The 20,145-nt window shown below is 33.1% G+C and overlaps 1 protein-coding gene across 7 annotated transcripts in view; it reads left to right on the top strand.

Annotated features, from left to right (window-relative positions):
- Csmd3 (CUB and Sushi multiple domains 3) overlaps positions 1 to 20,145 on the top strand; it is a 1,124,273-nt gene that overhangs the window by 95,732 nt on the left and 1,008,396 nt on the right. For all 7 annotated transcript variants that reach the window (XM_045143269.1, XM_045143267.1, XM_045143265.1 and 4 more), the window contains exon 2: positions 11,841 to 12,063. In XM_045143269.1, the coding sequence (XP_044999204.1) occupies positions 11,841 to 12,063 (223 nt within the window). The remainder of the gene's footprint in view (positions 1 to 11,840; positions 12,064 to 20,145) is intronic.

Genomic DNA, 20,145 nt, shown 5'->3' with positions numbered 1-20,145 from the left:
CATGCATGATAGTACTTGTATGTAAAAATGTTATTGGGAAAAATCATGTAAACTCCATGTGCTTCCAATAAATTTTCTATAAAACTGGGATAACAATGATAGGAATGTCAACATCCCATGATACATTTTAAAGTCTTTAAAATAGAACTCAGCACATATGCCAATCAATGATGGTCTTAAATAACATTGAAGAGAAATTCACAATCCAAATAGAGACATCCAGAGTATATTTATTATGTATGTGAGATGGTCATGGCATATGAAATATAGCCATTTACTAATTTTCTGGTTACAGAACCAGAAGTGACTGTAATTCTCAGAGCAGCCTTCACTATTCAAAGCACAAGCACATATTAAATAGTCCTCTTAAAATTTATTCCTCTTTTGTGGTATTCAGGCTTAACCATTCTGTTATCTTCTCTCTGACAATATTCCTCCTGCTTTGGACTCTCAGATACTCTTTATGTGTTAAATATCACTTCCCTTTATTTTCATTATCATTTTAAATTCTTTTTAAAAAATATAATGTTGTTCTTTTGACATGAAAGCCTGTATCTTGGCAGTAAGTCTCAAGTATATCTTTTTGCTAGCAGCCATCTGTCAGCAGGTTCGGGCTGAACTGTCACTACTGTTAAACTTAAATGCACCTGCAGTGGTGTAAAAACCCATTCAATGACAAGTTATCTTTCACCTCTTTTATTTCCATGCATAAGGTATTCTGAGAATTGTGTCCCCCAAATGGTAATGTCATTTCAGCTGTCATTTCCACTCTTGCTTTCCAAAAGGGCTTTAAGGGAACTGAGAAGTCTGTTTGATTGTTTGCTGATAGTCCAAAGAATTCTTTCCACCACACTTTTGAATTAGAAAAAGCTTCATTTTCCACCTTATAGGTCTTTCGTGTATTATTACATCTTAAGCAAGTAGTGACTCCAGGCCTAAAGGAAGTGTCCGAGAGGTGTGGAAGGAGATAATAACCAGAGCAGTTATTATTAGCAACAGATTAAGATGTGTAGAGTAGCAATTTAGAACAAAAAACTTACATCATTGTTCTGACAGTAAAGAGCAACTTTCAAAAGGAAGGTGAGTTGGAAATGTACTCGTCAAAGACTTTCAGTTCCTTTATTGACATACAAACATTTTTGTATGCTCCTTCCAACCCAGTGCTTTCTTGCACACATTTTTTAAGTGTTCAAAATAAAACTTGACAGGCAGCACATATATTGGAAACTTCTAGATATATTTGAGCTTTTAGTGTTGGGAATGATGAGTACAGCTTAGTCATTGAAGTAAAGACCTTTATCAATCCTCTATAAAATAAATAGAAACATTCTTTATATTCTTTACTACAAAAAGCCTAATATCAGAAGATAAATACTCACCGTAATAAATCTATAAATCATACTGTTTCAATTTAGGTCCGTAAGTCACTTAATACCTTAAATTCTAACATTCTAAACATATAAAATGGCTCAATAGCATTTAGAAAAACAAAAAAAAAATAGCCTAATTGATAGATGCTAGACAGATTCTTGGGCTTGAGTAAATGTGAAGAAAAAGATTGAAAACAGAGAGACATAACTGATATAACTGCAGAATATTACTCTATTGTTATTATTCCAGTTTTCTCTGGACTTTATTTGCAAGTCATTGCTCATTCTCATTATTATCACATAAGGAGTTAACATCATTGATATGTTGAAGAGGTCACAAGCGTGGAGAGCATAAGAGAACACTTGAGAAAGATACCCAGTGTTAACCTGTGCCCTCCCCTTGCACTTGCATCACATGTGCATCCACATTATAAACACGAATTCATGCAACACACACACACCATAGCATATGCCACATACTCTACACACATGTGTGCAAAAATAGCTAAGCATGAACTACAGCAAGTACTAACTAACAACAGTTCCTCTGGAGGGAGTGGAAGCCTCAGGAACTGTTCCACATCCATGATAAAATGTGAACAGACTCAACGTTGCAAAGAAAAGCATGGAGATAGTGAGTTCTGAGTACCATGACCATGTTGTAGGCAGAAAACACTATTATACAGCACTGCTCCCCATCCTCTGGCTCACATTTTTTCCATCCTCTTTTCTCAAGTTTCTTCAGCTTTGGAGGGGATTTCATAGATGGCTCATTGTTATGTTTAGGGTTGAGTATATAATGGTAACTTATTTCCAGGATGTTTATCAGCTATACATTAACCTCTGCCTGTAGCAAAAAGAAACTGATCTAGGATGAAAGCAACACTCTTCTATGGATATTATTTATAATGCTGGTTGAGATCATGTCTATTAAGCATAAACAACTATAGAACCTCCGCCACCACCACTCCCAGGGCCTTTGACCTCCAAAGCCAAGGCTTCTTAGCCAGGTTTATAGTATAGGACATGATTTTCCTCCTGTGGATAGGCCTTACATCAATATAGATAGCAGTCAGTTAATCAGCATAGCACAATTGTGCCAGAGGGTGCATCATAAGGAACACATGGTCCAAAGTTCCATAAGACAATTCATGACTTTTCTTCCACAGAAGTCTTTATGAGTTCCAGCAGTAAGAAAGCCAGCCAGCAGAAGGAAATTTTGTCCTGAAACTAACGCATGTAATATCTTAAACAATCTGGACTTAACATCTAGTATTTATAGAGCAATAGCAATGGCCCAAGAAAATTTTATATGAATATGATTTTCTCTTTTGCTATTTTCAAGAATTTTCTCTTTTTATTTATATCTCAGTGTAGACTACTAGTTAGAATTTGCTTTCTGTTGAGATGTGGAGATTTATATTTTTTTTAAATCTATTTTGGAATAAGTTTCTAAAATCTTGAACATACACTTGTTCTTTCTTCTGGGTTTTCCATTGTACAGATTTTACTACACAAAGCTCTCTCTGTTAAGTTACTTATTAACCATAATTCTTTTTTTCTTAAATGTTTTCTAGAAAGGATAACTGATCACAGATCATTTTTTCTTCAAGTATACTCTTTCTTCTCATGAAAAAATAATACACTGGAGAATGTTGTTAGTGATTTAATTTTTATGTCTACCAATGTTTTCTTAAAACTTCAGAATTGTTATCTGGTTGTTTTGAAATATTTTTAAATTGTTACTCAGATTATCTGTTTAGGATGAGTCATCATACTTTCAATTTACTGTTAATTTGAAATTTTGATAAGTTCGGGTTTTTAATTTTTTTTGTAAGGGTGACTTAAAGTCTTTTTTTTTGAGCTGTTTCCTTAAGAACAGATTCTTTTGTTGATTTTGTTCCTTTCCTGTCTCATAGGACAAGTTATAATTTTCATTTAAAATTTAATAATTATGAGATAAATAGAATGTATTAACTAAGGCAATCATAGTTCTCACTGCCATGAATACACATTAAATTGACATATCCAACTTTTTATTATTTAAAATATTTTATTTATTTACTTACTAGAAAAAGAAAGAGTGAGAGAGAGAAAGGGAAAGAGGCAAGTATAAAGAGAGAAAATGTGCAGGCCAGGTCCTCTAGCCATTGCAAATAAACTTCTGATGCATGTGCTACTTTATGCATCTGACTTAAAAGGGTCTTGGAGAATTGAACCTGGATCATTTTTCTTGCAGGCAAGTGCTTTAACCACTAAGCAATCTCTCCAGGCTGCCATATCATATTTTTGTCATTGTGCTATTGTGTATTTGGAGACTCTGCCAGGCTAACTGTGTGTAGATACATCTTTTGTAGTATGTATCCACTTTCTAAGGATAGCCTTCATAGTAAGAAAATTATAGAGCATATAATTTCTCAGATTACTTGAGCCACTATATCTTTTTTTTTTTTTTTAATGTCCCAGGAGTTCTGCACAGAAGTTTGGGTATACTTTCAATATCATAGCAGTTTAAAATCCATCTCACATTTATATCCTTATTTCATCAGGACCTCCAGTCATCCATAGGTGAGAGATTTAGGCATCTCAGGTCTTTCCTCAGCATACACAGAGGCCAGCACAAAGAACTTTTCATAACCTACTATGGACATTTTCGTCAGAGTTTTCCTTTGGTTTGAATAGGCTCTTGTTTTTTTTCCACCTTATGTGATGGCTTCAGATAGTTGTATTATTAAACAATTTTTGACAAATTATCTAGAAATATGGATTTAACAATGAATTGACTTCTAATACTATGAAAAATAGTTTATTTATATAATATAAATAAAAATACTGGCATATACTTTCTCAGACAGTTTCAACATAGGCTCAGTGGGGTCAGTGCTCCTGACTGGAAGCGTTTTGTTGAATGACTAAATCTGTTCTGTCCCTGCAGTAAGGCTGCTCTTCTTCATACCTGCTCTGGTTGCTAGTCCACTCCTTTCTAAACTAGCTGGTCCAACTTTAAAAATAAAAGTCATAGGAAGTGCAGTGTCATGTTCCATGTTCTTGTTAGGCAGTTTTAGTCATTTGTCTTCACAAAACAGGTAAGTATACCTAATGTTTGGCTAGAATTTAGATATGTCACAGTGTTATGAAAAAAAAAAAAGATTTTTGAGGTTTACATTTTTTTTTTTTGTATTTTTTATGAGAGGAGAGAGAGAGAGAATTGGCATACCAGGGCCTCTAGCCAAACTCCAGGCATGTGCGCCACCTTGTGTGCATGTGTGAAATTGTTCATTTGTGTCCCCTTGTGCATCTGGTTTATGTGGGATCTGGTGAGTAGAACATGGGTCTTAGGCTTCACAGGCAAGTGCCTTAGCCACTAAACCATCTCTCCAACCCTATTTGTTGTTGCTATAATTTAAAAAAATAACAACAGAAATTTGTACTCTGTTGCTCAAAATTATCAGCAAATATAATACATTGTATTTTAAATGTGAAAACCTATAACTGTTTTATAAAATAGTCCCATAAATTAAGAAATTATATAATGCACTACTCATCATTTCAAGATGCCACTTGTCCAGTTTAAAAAAGAATAAAAATATAAAATATATACTATGTGAATAATTCTACTGTTAAACTTTTATTTTATGCTAGTCAACTAAGTTTGGGAAGCTTTTGAAACTCCAGCTGTAATTCAGAATTTTTGGAGCTATCCAATTACATTTGACATAATTCATTACATTCTTTTCTTTAACTTTTAAACTTAGCTATAACTGAAGGAAACAATTTCTTTTTTTTTTTGAAATTTTATTTGCATTTGTACCACTGATAACAACTTTTAATGAGTTCCTTCTTGATTTTTTTTTCTAAAATATATGAAGGTAAACTGACTCAAATATCAAAAGGTTTGAAGGTAAAAGGCTTTAAATGTCATGCCTATAAATTTGGAACGGGTTGTAAACCTTGCAAAATTAACTGGCTGAACTATTCAAACTTTATTTCCTCTGAGGATAAGGGTTTGAAATTATGGAGTCAGAAAACTCAATAACACAAATGTACATGTTGCAGTGTATAGAATAGCAGTGTCTTGTTTGAGCAAGTTCATCATTCAGAGATCCAAAGAAGTAGATCTGCACAAGTTTCAAACCTAAAACTCACCCACAAATTGGGAGATAGAGACAAGAAAATCCTGAATTCTAACCTGAGCTACATAGTGAATTTCATGTAAGACTAAGTTACATATTGAGAAACAATCTAACAAAAAGCAAAAATACAAAAATATTATGAAAAGCAAACATTATACATATGTTTTACCCATAAATAGTAAAAAAGCATAATTGGATGCATCACATATGATTATTGTAAAGAACATATAAAATGATAATTTCCTGGAAAAAAAAATAAATTGAATGGGACATTTTAGTGGAAGATGTAGACGTATATTATTTAATGTTAAGAATAGTCAGTTGGCTTGATAGAAAGGAAACTGTGTTGCTTTATTAGATGCTATGTTCAGTATAATAAGGAAAAAATACACATAATAAAATCAGATTGTCTTTTTAAGAATTAAAGCAATGAATCACCTTCATGTGGATAAGATAGAACAGTATGATTTATTTAAAGATAGAATGGTCTTAGAACCAGCAGTATTCATGATTAATGGTACTCTACCTGCATGCCTAAAGAAATAATGTTATGCTGCCTACCATTATTACTCATAATATTATCACAGAAAATAAATGATAATCTATTCTAAAACGAAGCACAAAATCTAGTGGTTGAGAGCTGAAACATTTAGTAGATAAACCTTATTCCATTGTTACAACAGAAGTTTTAGCTCATTGTTTCCTAAGTAATTACAAATACCATATAATATTACATATATATACATTATATTATATATTATATATTATATTATATTATATTATATTATATTATATTATATTATATTATATTATATTATATATATACATTATAATATCTCATGATGTTTTACATTGATTGGCAGCATGACAGCATCTAGGGTTATCTAGATGAGGGTCCTCCCTGTGTGTCTTTCAGGACTAGTTTGACTAGAGTGAATGAGATTTGAGCACTCACTTTAGTTGTGGGCAGCATGATTGCAAGATCTTGGCTTAGGACTCAATGAAAAGGAAAAAGTGAACAAATCATGAGCAACCATCACTCTTCTTCCTTGCTGTGAAATGAATAGGACCAGGTAGCTCAATTCCCGCTTCCATGTTTTCCTCACCAGGATGGAGTCTATCCTGAAATTGTAAGCCAAAATTAACTCTTATGTAAGTTGCTTCCTGCCAGGTATTTGTTCACAACAACAAAAATGTAACTAATAAACATATTTATTAGAAACAACCACCTTCTCTCTCTCCAGTCCCAATCCACTTTTCTGTCCCCTCTGTCTTCCCCATTTTTTTCTTCATGTACAGGATAATACTTGGTATGAAATAAAGGAGTTATGAAGCCCCATATAAATGTGTTTTTTAAATATTTTATTTATTTGAGAGAGAAAGGCAGATAGAGAGAGAGAATGGGTGTGCCAGGGTGTCCAACCACTGTAGATGAACTCCAAACACATGCTCCACCTCATGCTTCTGGCTTATGTAGGTACTGGGGAATTGAACCTGGGTACTTAGGCTTTGTAGTCATGCTCCTTATCCACAAAGCTATTTGTCCAGCCCAGTTAATGTATTTTTTAAGAGCATTTTATTAAAGAAAATCCTATAGAGATAGAAGGGTCTCAGCATAAAAATAGATTGTGTTGTAAAGTTTATAAATCAGAAAAAAAGAGAAAGAAAGAAAGAAAGAAGGAAGGAAGGAAGGAAGGAAGGAAGGAAGGAAGGAAGGAAGGAAGGAAGGAAGGAAGGAAGGAAGGAAGGAAGGGAGATATTTGTGGATGTCATCAAGACAATAATGTTTGGGCAGCCTCATGATTTGCAAAGTCACACTTACATTTCATAACAATGTATTGTTGTAGGGACTGATGAGATGACTAAGTTGATAAAGTTCTTGTTGCACAAACATGAGAACCTGAGTTAACATGCCCAGTGGTCATGTAAATGTCAGGCATTTTGACATGTACCTTTAACCCCAGCACTAGGGAGGTGGATATAGAGGGTACACCAGGAATTATTTTTTGTTTAGTATTGCCTAATTGATGATCTCCATGTTCTGGAAAGGAAACTTTAACTCAAAAAAAAAAAAAATAGAACATGGAGAGCAATTAAGACTAACACTGACCTTTGGCTTCCAAACACACACAACACACTAATGTGAAAGGAAACATGGAAAGTCTACCCTCATATAAATAAATAATCACACAGAGAACACAAACAATAGTATTTTATCGAAAATTCTAATATACTTAAATATATTTACATGTTTCTTTGTTTTTGCTTTTAAAAAAATATTTATTTATTTATTTGAGAGAGAGAAAGAGGCACACACACACAGAGAACGTGTGCACCAGGGCATCCAGCCACTGCAAACATTCTCCAGATGCATGTGCCCCCTTGTGCATCTGGCTATGTGGGTCCTTGGAGAGTCGAACTGGGGTCCTTTAGCTTTTCAGGCAGATGCTTTAACTGCCAAGCCATCTCTCTAGCCCCTTCCTGTGTGTGTGTGTGTGTGTGTGTGTTGGCATCTTGCTCTAGCTCAGGCTGATCTGGAATTCACTATGTAGTCTCAGGGTGACCTCAAACTCAAGGTGATCCTCCTACCTCTGCCTCCCAAATGCTGGAATTAAAGGCATGGACTACCATGCCTGGCAATGTACATCTTTAAAACACATCTTTTTGACAGAAATATTTTGTTGAGATAAAATTAAGTTATTATTGGGTGCCTATGCTTTTTGAATTGAAAAGCAGTTACCAAATAATCTGTTATATTTGGTATTTTTAAAAAAGCATAAAAATGTTTACAATTATTTATTTATTGCTCATTTATTTATTACTCTAGCCATAGACACAGAAAACTGGTTTTGGTTCAGTTCAAAATAAATTTAATCATAAAACAACACTCTAATTTTATGAGTAATTGCACTAGTTACTTTTGCATTTTTGTGAGCATGAAGCCTGCCAGAAACTATGTAAGGAAGGAAGGATTTATTGTGGCTCCCAGTTTCAGAGGACTCATTCCATCATGGTGTGGAAGAAAGTGTTTCCCATGATGACTGTCCAGGAATCAAACATTAAAACAGGAAATGGCCAAGACTCCACTAATAGTGACCTACATCTTCCAGTTAGGCTCAACCTCATAAGTTTCCAGAATATTCCCAAAACAACACTCTCACCTAGAGACTAAGAACTCAAACACAGTCTTCTTGAGAATACTTAGATTCAAAACATAAGGCAAGCTTATTTTCTACCCTTATGAAAAATGTATACTGGAGTCCCTCAATTAATCAAAGCTCACATTAAACATCATTTTGAAAAGAATCAGTTTCAGAATTGACAAAATTTGGATTGCAAATATATTTTTAAATTACATGATTGTTAACTTACATATTAATATTATGGTTTTATTTTTGATACAGAATTAAAGACAATGAAAATATAATAAATATTTGATATAAATATGAGATAGTCTTCTTTTCTTTCATTTTTTTTCTTTTGTTTTCTCAAGGTACAGTCTCACTCTAGCCCATGCTAATTTACTATGTAGGCTCAGGATGGCCTTGAACTCATGGTGATCCTTGTACCTCTGACTCCCATGTTCTGGAACTAAAGGTGTGTGCCACTATGCCTGGTATGAGACATTATTTTCTTTTAGTTTATTATTTGTCTATCCATCTATTTATTTGTGCTTAATTAATATTTACCAGAAATTATTCTAACTTTTGAGAATATAGCAGTAATGAGAACGTACATTAGAAAGACAAAGGGAATTATATTTTTTCAAATTAACAAAATATCCTTCAATACTACTGGAGACAGTCTTTGTAGCCATTATGGCACAATTTCAGCATTCCCTCTTCTGAAAATTGGTCATAAAGATATATTACACAGTTGTAGATGAATAATTGACCAATTAATTTTATACCTTTATTTCCAAATGGAATTATTAATAAAAATTGGTAAAATAAATTATAATGCAGGTTTTCTATGATGAAGTTATATAGTCATTAAAATGTATATTAGAGTTTTGGTATAACTCAGTGTTAGTGTAATGGCTTCACATCTGTGAGCATCTTGATCTGATCTCTATACTCTGAAAAAAATGTAGTAGAAGTATTCACCTGGATTAGAAAAATTTCAATGGTGTTTTAAAAGTATTAATAAATCAATTCGCAAAATACACATAGCAGGATTGATGTCATTTGTAAAAGTATATCCAATGCATGTGAACATGCTTATCTGTATATGAACCTAGAAAATTAAGCACTGGGTAAACAATGGGGAAAAAATTGAATACAAAAAAAATATATTTTAATATTTAAAGGTCTGTAACATATTTTGGAAAATATACTTTATAATCATTATTAATTTGATGTATAATTTAAGTTAAATAAAAATAAAATATAATTAGTGGGGAGTATAGATTAGGAAGATTAAAAATCATTCAAATTTGTAATTCGCCAAATGGAAAATAAACTGATGGCTATCCCCACAACGCATGACCCACATTCCCAAAGAGGAGGGTCCCTTAGAAGGGGGAAGAACAGGAAGGAGGCTAACAATGGTAACAATATGGCTGTATATAAATTGTATGTATAACTAATAATTTATATACATATGACATTTCATATGTATCATATCACTAATATATATATATACATATATATATATATATGAAATATCATATTTATATATGAAATGCATGAATCAGCAGTCCCATAAAGTAGTAGCATAACACCAAAATGATCATGTTTTTTTTGGACATATGTCTAAAGCCCTTAGGGTTATGGGGCTTGAGAATGTATCCAACAGCCCATAGATCAGATTGTAGCTGAAGGGATTTATGCTTGCATTTTGTTATGAAGTTCAAATTGGAAGCTGTTCAGGCAGAAAACTAATAGAAAATGGGTGATAGCTAATTAACCTAAGGCTTGGAAGTAATTGCTCTGCAAGAAGCAATTTAAGAAGGACCTTTCTTTTATTTACTTATTTATTTACTTTTGAAAACCATAAAATATTCTATTTGATGCATAAGCAAAGTATATGAATATAGGTAGATTTGATATATTAATGTCTACTTTGAACAACATTTTGGTATGTTTATAAGAAGTAAAACTGTCTAATATCCCTGGATTTTGACTTCACCATAATTTCCGAATTGTAGTAACTACCAAACTCTATAAGGATAAGAGGAGATCATGGTATTAACTCACTGTTGAAGCACAGTCCTTTCCACCTGTCATCTGAACCAGCTAATCTAGAGTATAAAGCTGTTTAGTACAGAAGGGACTCACCAAACAGCTGTTTGATTGGAGTAGAATAAATTTGTCTCTGACAGAGCCTCCAATTCTGGGTTCTCAATGTCTGTGCCTGGTTCCCCTTACCTTGAAAAATATGTTCAAGGATCATGATTTCAGTGATTCAGAACTAGTACAAGATGTTGTTAAGGTCACTACTGCCAACTCTACAGGACTCACACTTAATTATACTTAATATGCTCATTCTTAATATACTTAATATACCAGATAGGGGCTCACAGGACAAACCAAAGCAGGAAGACACCAGAATCCAACTTGGTCAACCAATGAGCTCATTGGAGTAATTTAGAGAGCACCAGTGAGGAGTTAATTACAGGCACCTGGATGATTCAAAGGCAACTGAATCACACTGAAGAAAGCCCACCCCAGCACTGGGGACAATTTATTGTTCCTACATGTCTGGATCTCACTGCTTGACCTGCCCAAAGCTTGGATGTCCAGAGTTTCTCCCCACTGTCATTGTGTACTGCTTTTCTAACCCTGTGGAGGGGGTCCTGTGACCTTTTGAATTTCAGCTCTCTCAGATTTATTCACCTCCTATATCTCTTTCTCCCTCCATCTTCAGGGAAGGAAAGTTTCATTTCAATGTTCCAAATTGGAAGAAATGGCTAGACAACACACAGAGGTCATGTGTTAAAGATGTGGATACTCCTCCAAGCACATTTTACCAAATATATGCACTGAAGTCTTTCAGGATCAATATGCATACTATCATCATCAAATTTTCAATGCCGTTTATTGCTTTCCACAATTAGATTAGGCAAATTTTGTTTTTGAGGACATGTAATGGATAATGAGTCATATATATTCAATGAATTTATCAATTACTTTATGATTATTAACCTCAAAGTGACAAATGGTAAAAACATACACATCACATGTCACAGATGTGTGTGTGTGTATATTTAAATATTATTTATTTCTAATGTTTTCAATATTATTTTTTGAAGAAAATACCTTTCAAAATTATATTTTTCAGGGAGATTGTTGTGCTTTTTCAGTATTAACATCTACTTATTTGTGTTTTGTTGCAGGGTTTATTTATACATGTGGAGGAACTTTAAAAGGACTTAATGGCACTATAGAAAGCCCTGGTTTTCCATATGGATATCCAAATGGTGCAAACTGTACATGGGTAATAATAGCAGAAGAACGGAATAGAATACAAATTGTTTTTCAGTCATTCGCATTAGAAGAGGAATACGACTACTTATCCTTGTATGATGGGCATCCGCATCCTACAAATTTTAGGACAAGGTCAGTGCATTTTGATTCCACAGGAGGGGAATTATTGCATGGGGAAGACTATTTTGTTTGACAATGACTGTTCAACATGTGACGGAAGTGTAGTTAGGTCATACTGAACACATATTAGTCATTTGGGAATATGTCATTGTACTATCAGCTTTTATCCATACAAATGAATTCTTAACACTAATACATGACGAATTGTTCTCCAAAAATGAATGTAAATTTTATTGACACTTCAAAGTGATGGAAGTAATTTGTAGTTTAAAATTAATTCCCTTAAGCCTTCATTTATCTTGGTCATAAATAATGGTAAGGTAAAGCATACCATATATTCTGGTTTTCAGTGGTATGTATTCGATTAGATATACAGCAACATACAAAAAATTTAATTTGATATTTATATAAAAGAGGACTACAGTACTTACAAAGTTTTTCTTTAAGTGTCTGAACAGTGAAACCTTTCATGTCATAAATGGCAATATTCAAATTTGTGCCCAATAAATGAAACCATATATGTTTTGAAGACAGTTGATAAAGTATTGTAATATCTAGCACACTTAATAAAGTGTTAACTTATAATTTAATCTTAGAAAATAATTTAGCCAAAGTTATGAAGTATTTTTATGGTTTAGGAAAATAAACCCTCATATTCATCTTCAACTATAAGTTGACTAAAATTTATGTTGGCCATTGCATATTTCATTTAGTCCTAATTTTTGCATATGCATATATCATATATATTATGTACAAACAACATTTTAAAACCTTACACTTTAGATATATAGGACATTAAATATCCTTGTGGATGTGGCTGTACTTAATTATGATTCTGTAACTACTCTGTTTCTCATACTTGATACCATGTTCTTGCCATCATGCTTCACAGGAAGCAGATTAGAAACACTAAACACTAACTTCCCTTACATTCATTGTTCATCTAATATCATTTCTGTTGACCTTTCTATTTATATTAATATATTTCCTTAATGTGATTTTGTTATCAGCAGTAGAAAACACATTATAGTGCAAAAGATATTGACCACTGAGGTGATATTTCATTCCATCATTACCATTCCTGCTCTCCACATAGATAGCAATGTCCTAAAAATAAAGATATGCTATGTATCACACTGTGTATTTCTATCATTCTTCTTCTAATGCTTAAATATATATATATATATATATATATATATATATATATATATATATATATGAATATATATATACACAGAGAGAGAATGGGCAAGCCAAGACCTCCAGCCATTACAAATGAATTCCAAACACATGTACATGTTATTTTTGCATCTGGCTTATGTGGGTTCTGGGGAATAGAACCTAGGTCCTTAGGCTTTTCAGGCAAGCACCTTAACCACTTAACCCTAAGCCATTCACTAGACTAATGACAAGCTTCCACTTTATTTCTCTATCTTTACTTAATGAACATTTCTTATTTGTTCTTTGTTTAAGATTGTTAAATTCATTCAATAGCTAGCCATTTAAATATATATTGTATGACACACACTTCTAATAGTTCCTCTATCAACATTGCTAATATCATAGAAAGTTTGATTTTCCATCATATCAATATTGGGAACATAAAAGCAGGTGTTCATTTTTGCTCACCTGAACTAGTGTGTGTGTGTGTGTGTGTGTGTGTGTACAGGATGTCATTTCACAGTTATACATATCTAATTAAACTTGGACCTTGAGGGAAAAGGAATTGGTACACAAGAATTTCATGAAAGCTGAAAGGATATGTTTAAAATATCAGTATTTTTTATATTTTCTTTATTCAATCATTCTTTGCTATATAATTAGTATAAATGTATAAATGAAGTAATTTTTTCAGTATCATCTGGTAACTTCTACTTGCTGATAGCATTGTTTGTACAAGTATCTAATCTCTCTAGGTCCCATTGAAAATGAGCAAACCAAATATTATTTTCTCTTTGCTCTTTTTAAAAACAATTATGTTCTCTGTATGTTATAGGACAGTGCATTGGGATAATTAACTGGGATAATTCTCATTCATTTCTTACTAATCAGTAACTTGGAAATAATAACACTTGGCTCTCCGATATTTTCTTAGGATTACAATGTAATGAAAGCTCAATAAATCTAACTCTGAATCTACTTTGTATTCAGCATGTTACTTTTTGTCTGTCTAGACAATGGCATGGTTACAATTGGTAGTATCTTCATTTTGTAACTGAAAAGTAAACACAAACAAAGCTTAGTCTACTGGCCCAGAATCATTATTAATGCAAAAACAGAGGCAGAACCACCTGCAGAACATTGATTTCTATTTGCAGTTTAAACTAGATGTAGTTATGTCTCTATATAGGACTTTATGTTTCTTTGCTGATGCATAAAGTAAAGCTTACTATTTCTTAGCAAAATCTGATAAATATGATTAACAATTTACCTTATATAAGCAAATATCAAATACATATACTATATAGTGATTTAAATAGAAAGATACATTCTACATATATTCTTGGTATTTGTTTTATAGATTATATCCTCATCTTCCCTGTGTGATATTTTGCCAACCACAGATATTTAATTCATCTATTGTTTTGTGTGGTAAAGTCCTCGTTATATTTAGTTAGCAAGAATGGAGAAAGGAATCCAATATGTGACTTCCTCCCCTTCCAGAATGAGTTCATAGATAGAATCTTCTGTGTTATGCATGGGAATATGGCTGCAGAGTTTGGGCCCTATGTGCTGGGATTGTGTTTTTCCTATTGCTCTCTGTGTAACATCCTTTTCTGACTAATGTTCTTAAGTATGCCTGAATTTCTAATTATTTAAAAAATTGAAATTTGGATTCCATTGCTTTTTCCAAGAATTCCAAAGAATTTTTGAAATATATACCTTCCTATAGCATTATTTCAGTAATGAAGGAAAGATAATTTGGTGGTCTTGTCATTCTTGAAAACTAATGTACAAAAGCATACAGTTTCAAAACTTTAGTTACATGGTATTAAAATTACTCTTTTAGCTTCAGTTCCAGATTATCCTACTACATTTGCTATAAATTTTAATTTATTAAATGAAAACACTTATATTAGTATAATAGTTTCAGTGAGAAAGTCAGGTTTGTTTCTTGGGTACAGTGTTAGATTTCAGCAGATGTTGACACACATGATATTACTATAACTAATAGTTATTATTTTCATTATGGCTGATAAGTTTATACAATGCCAATAAAAAAAAACAAACTACATATATCAAGAAGTAAAGGCAGACATAATTGAATAGAGTCATCATCTATGTCCTATTATATATGATATTTATTCTCTTTGTATTATAACATATGTTGTTTACATGTGATTAGAATTTTTGTAAACATAGTTTGATTGATGCTTATTTCTAATCATATAGTTGAAGAGTAATATAAACCATTTTTCATAATTAGTTCTGAAAAACAGTGTATATATATATATATATATACATATATATATATATTTATTTATTTATAATGGTAATACCTGTGGTAATTTGAATATGATAATATAAATGTATGGCTCATAGATTCTATTTTGTTTTTCTTCCTTTTTATTGTGATTAACAACATATTGTTTTAATAAAATTGAGTTTCCAATGTCAGCACCTAGAGCGCAGATTTCTGCTAGTAGAGGGTGTGCTTCAGTGGGGGCGGATCTAAATTCCAACCCAAAGGACTGGAGAGTGCACTTTGAGCTCTGGGGTGTCTACTCCATCTGCTTGTATGTATGGAAATATTCTTCTGTCATTCATGAAACTTCCCCTGGATTTGTAAATTGGAAACAAAAAAAAAAAAAAAAACTTTCCTCCCCTAATCTGTGTCTAGTTAGCTATTCATTCATCAACATGGAGCTAACTATGATACCATTTTTCACATATATGTGATTAATACAGATATTGTACAAAATCCTGTGCTGGAGGGGTACTCATATTTTCTCTTTTGAATATAGAGTCTCTTTGGGTATATGTGCCATCATTTTACTTGTTGACTCATAAAAGTTACTTATACTTACACATGTATATAACTGTCCTTTGCTATGCTAGAAATATTTCTCAATTTAATGATTGTTTATCCAGCCTTAGCTATCCCCTTTAATACCAAAAGATAAAGACAATGCATATTATGCTCTTAACAAGATCTTCTCTCCATATATTTTAATTTTAATATGTTCTCAGCACAGATAATTTATATTTATTACTTTTTTCATTTTCCATGTGAAAGTTTAATGCATGAGCAATTCATAAAGTAACTTTTAAGTGTTTTTCAGTAGAAAACACTGATTCCATTAATGATTAAACCAAGAAAATAGTACGGGTACAAGAGTTGAATACAATTCAAGAATTTACTTCTACTGGGATATGTCAGATCACTTAAGGTATTTTATTGTCAACAGAACACCAACTCTCTCATAACTGCATCTCCATTATTATGTGACTATTTAGGAAAGCAAAAGTTTACCCAAAAGAATATATCAGAAAGATCATTCACCCTGAACAAGTAGGCTTTATCCCAGAGATGCAGGGATGGTTCTATATACACAAATCTATAAATGTAATACATCATATAAATGGATTGATGGATAAAAATCACATGATCATCTCATAAGATGCAGAGAAAGCATTTGAGAAAATCCAACATCCCTTCATGATAAAATTCCTATAGAGAATGGGAATAGAAGGAACATATCTCAATATAATAAAGGCTATTTATGACAAGCCTACAGCCAACATATTACTAAATGGGGAAAAGCTGGAAGCTTTTCAACTAAAATCAGGAATAAGACAAGGGTGTCCACTGTCCCTTTTATTTAATATAATTCTGGAAGTGTTAGCCATAGCAATAAGGCAAGAGACACACATAAAAGGGATACAAATTGGAAAGGAAGAGATCAAGTTATCATTATTTGCAAATGACATGATTCTATATATAAAGGACCCTATAGACTCTACTAGCAAACTGTTAGAGCTGATAAAAACCTACAGCCATGTAGCAGGATACAAAATAAATATGCAGAAATCAGTAGCCTTCATATATGCTGAGTTCTTAAAGGGAAACTGATCATATATCACAGTAACCTGGTATTCTTATTTAGAATTTTTAAATACATTGGCTACTTTATTTCCTTTTATTTTATTGGTACAAGTCAAAGTTCAGTTATAATACTTAAAACTCTAAATAAATTATTTTACATTTGTGATTGGATAAGAAGACGCTCAAAAGTTTATGGCAACATTTGTGGTAATATCTATGAAATAAACTGTACCTTGTTGAATTATAAGAATGACCTTTAATTAACATTACTAAAAGTAAGAAGATGATGATACAAAATTAAAAAAAAAAAACAAATTTAAATATGAATTGCAAAATTTCTTATAGGCAGCGACAGAAAATTGTATGACAATAAAGCACCTGCAGTACTGAAATAGAATGTGGAAGGAGGGGAGAAAGTTTGCGGCTTTCAGTACGGTCATCGGGGGTGAGTTGATGTAGAGCCAGTGACATCTGGGAAGACATAAGGGAAATGAGAGAGAGCTAAACAAAATGAAAACAAGTGCTGAGGTCCCAATTCTGTAGCATGCATATGAAAGAAAAGAAATGAAGAAGGCAAATGAGGAGAAAAGTAGGGCCAGGTCATTCAAGGCCTGCTGATTACTCTCCAAAGACTAAATATAAGATGCAATTAGGAATCCATCAGAACGTTTTAAGAAGCGATATGACATAATTTGGTCCAATACGAACAGAATGACCTGCATTGCACTAAGTTTCTAGGCCTGGGTCTAGCTTAGGAGGGTATGCATGTCTCATCAGGTTTGTGGCCCTGAGATCTGGGTATATCAGGGTGAGGGACAACCCAGTTGTAATATGCTCATAACAGTAGATCCTTTGTTCAGTTCTCTCACCAACGGAGGAACATTTGTCTAAATCCCACACATCTTGGCATTGTTGTTATATAATTGAAGGGACCACCTCAAGCTCGTTTGTGATTGATAGTTTCTGACAACAGTATCACAAAATTGCCAATTACTGGTATATTGAATTTTATTATTTGAAGGGAGTAAATGTTCAATTATATAATAATAAGGCTCATTACATATGACTACACTCCATTGCATTTTAAGAAATATATTGTACATAAAAATGTAAAGTACAGGGCTGGAGAGATGGCTTAGCGGTTAAGCACTTGCCTGTGAAGCCTAAGGACCCCGGTTCGAGGCTCGGTTCCCCAGATCCCACGTTAGCCAGATGCACAAGGGGACACACACGTCTGGAGTTCGTTTGCAGAGGCTGGAAGCCCTGGCGCGCCCATTCTCTCTCTCTCCCTCTATCTGTCTTTCTCTCTGTGTCTGTCGCTCTCAAATAAATAAATAAAAATTAAAAAAATAATGTGAAGTACATTTAAATAAATTAGAGACTACAAGTACAAACTGTTAAAGGAAAATGAAATAATGAAATTTTATATATATATATATATATATATATATATATATATATATATATATATATTCTCAAATATACACTGGTATACATGGCTTTGAGTGAGTCCTTCTAAATTATTCAGGAATCATAAATTCTTAACAAAATTGTTCTGCTCCATGATGATATACATTTTTTATTGTTATAACATGGGTACTATCAACTCTTTGACAGACATGCCTTCATCAGCAAGTGAAATTCCCTTCAAGAATAGTGTATCACGGTGATAAGAATGGGATACTGGGGCAAGTGCACAGATAGCTCTTCTGCCTGATCTACTCAAAAGATTTAGGCAACCTCTCATGAGTCCAGAAGTCCAAAGCCAACCTCGGCAACAAAGTATGATACCCACCCATGTAAAAAAAAAAAAAAAAAAAAAACAAACAGTACTGTTAAAGAAGAAAGAGAAAATAATATTCATTATCTCAGAGTTTAATTTGACAAGCATTTGAACACTAACTAAACCTGATGTTGTTAAAAATTCTACTGTAAGAGCAGAAGTATTCTTCTAAAATGTGATAAACAAGTTTTCCATATTAGTTTCCTCTCTCATAGTTTGTACAAAATACCTGACAAACATCAATTTATGAAAGAAGAGTTTGTACTGTGAGGTTAAAACCCATAAGCTAGGGAAGGTCATAGCAGCAGAAGCAGGAGGAAGCTCATCACATCCAGCCCATTAGGCAGAGAGCAATACATTCTGCTGCTCGTTTGGCTTCCCCTTTTTATGTAGTCTAGGACCCCAGCCTGTGGAACAGATCTGCCACTGTCAAAGTGAGTCTTCCTACCTCAATGAATTCCCATCAAGATAATCCCTCACAGGCATGCAGAAAGGCTAAACTATTGTATATTCTAATCTCTCACACATTTCTCAGAAGTTACTTTTCACTATTCTTAGTTCTCTAAAGGTGATAATCAGGATAATCCATCAAAATATCTGAATCTTTTCACCCCATAATAGCCATATATGTTTCCTAACCTCATAGTTAATTATTATTTGGATGGACTATAGATGATTCATTTATGACAATGTTATTGTATCATGTATTCCTTATCAATTAAAGTTTCTAATGCAGTAAAAGTAGAAACCAAGCAAGGAAGTATAAAATATCAAACAATTGACTAAAAAGGATAAATTATTCAATGAAAATGATAAAGCAAGCATTTTTTTTCATATTGAATTTTGAAAGCATGTAATATATTTGTTATAAATTATTTCCTATATTGTTGCCATTACCTTTTATCTGCTGGGGTAAACACCCACCAAAAGCAGCTTATGGGCAGAAAGGGTTAACTTCAGGCTTATAGATTCTAGAGGAAGCTTCATCATGGTGGGGGAAGCTGGTTCACTTCCGTATGTCCATATCAAACAGATCAAAGCCAGCCCCTGCAACCATGAACTGCAGGAGCTGAACCGGATTCACTACACACCCAGTAGAGTTGGACTCAAGACCTGCACCCCCAGTAGCTTGCCTGCTGAAGACTAGGTAGGAAACTAAATCAAAACTACCTGAGTCTATAGAGGACATTTAAACCACCACACATAGGAACTTGCTGGATTCTTGACTTAGGCATAAAATTCAGAACCTAAAGGATATAGTCAC

This window comes from Jaculus jaculus, chromosome 2 (assembly GCF_020740685.1).
Source record: "Jaculus jaculus isolate mJacJac1 chromosome 2, mJacJac1.mat.Y.cur, whole genome shotgun sequence".
Lineage (NCBI taxonomy): Eukaryota > Metazoa > Chordata > Mammalia > Rodentia > Dipodidae > Jaculus > Jaculus jaculus.
Note: the sequence above shows the minus strand (reverse complement) of the source record. Positions and strands in the feature narration are given on the sequence as shown.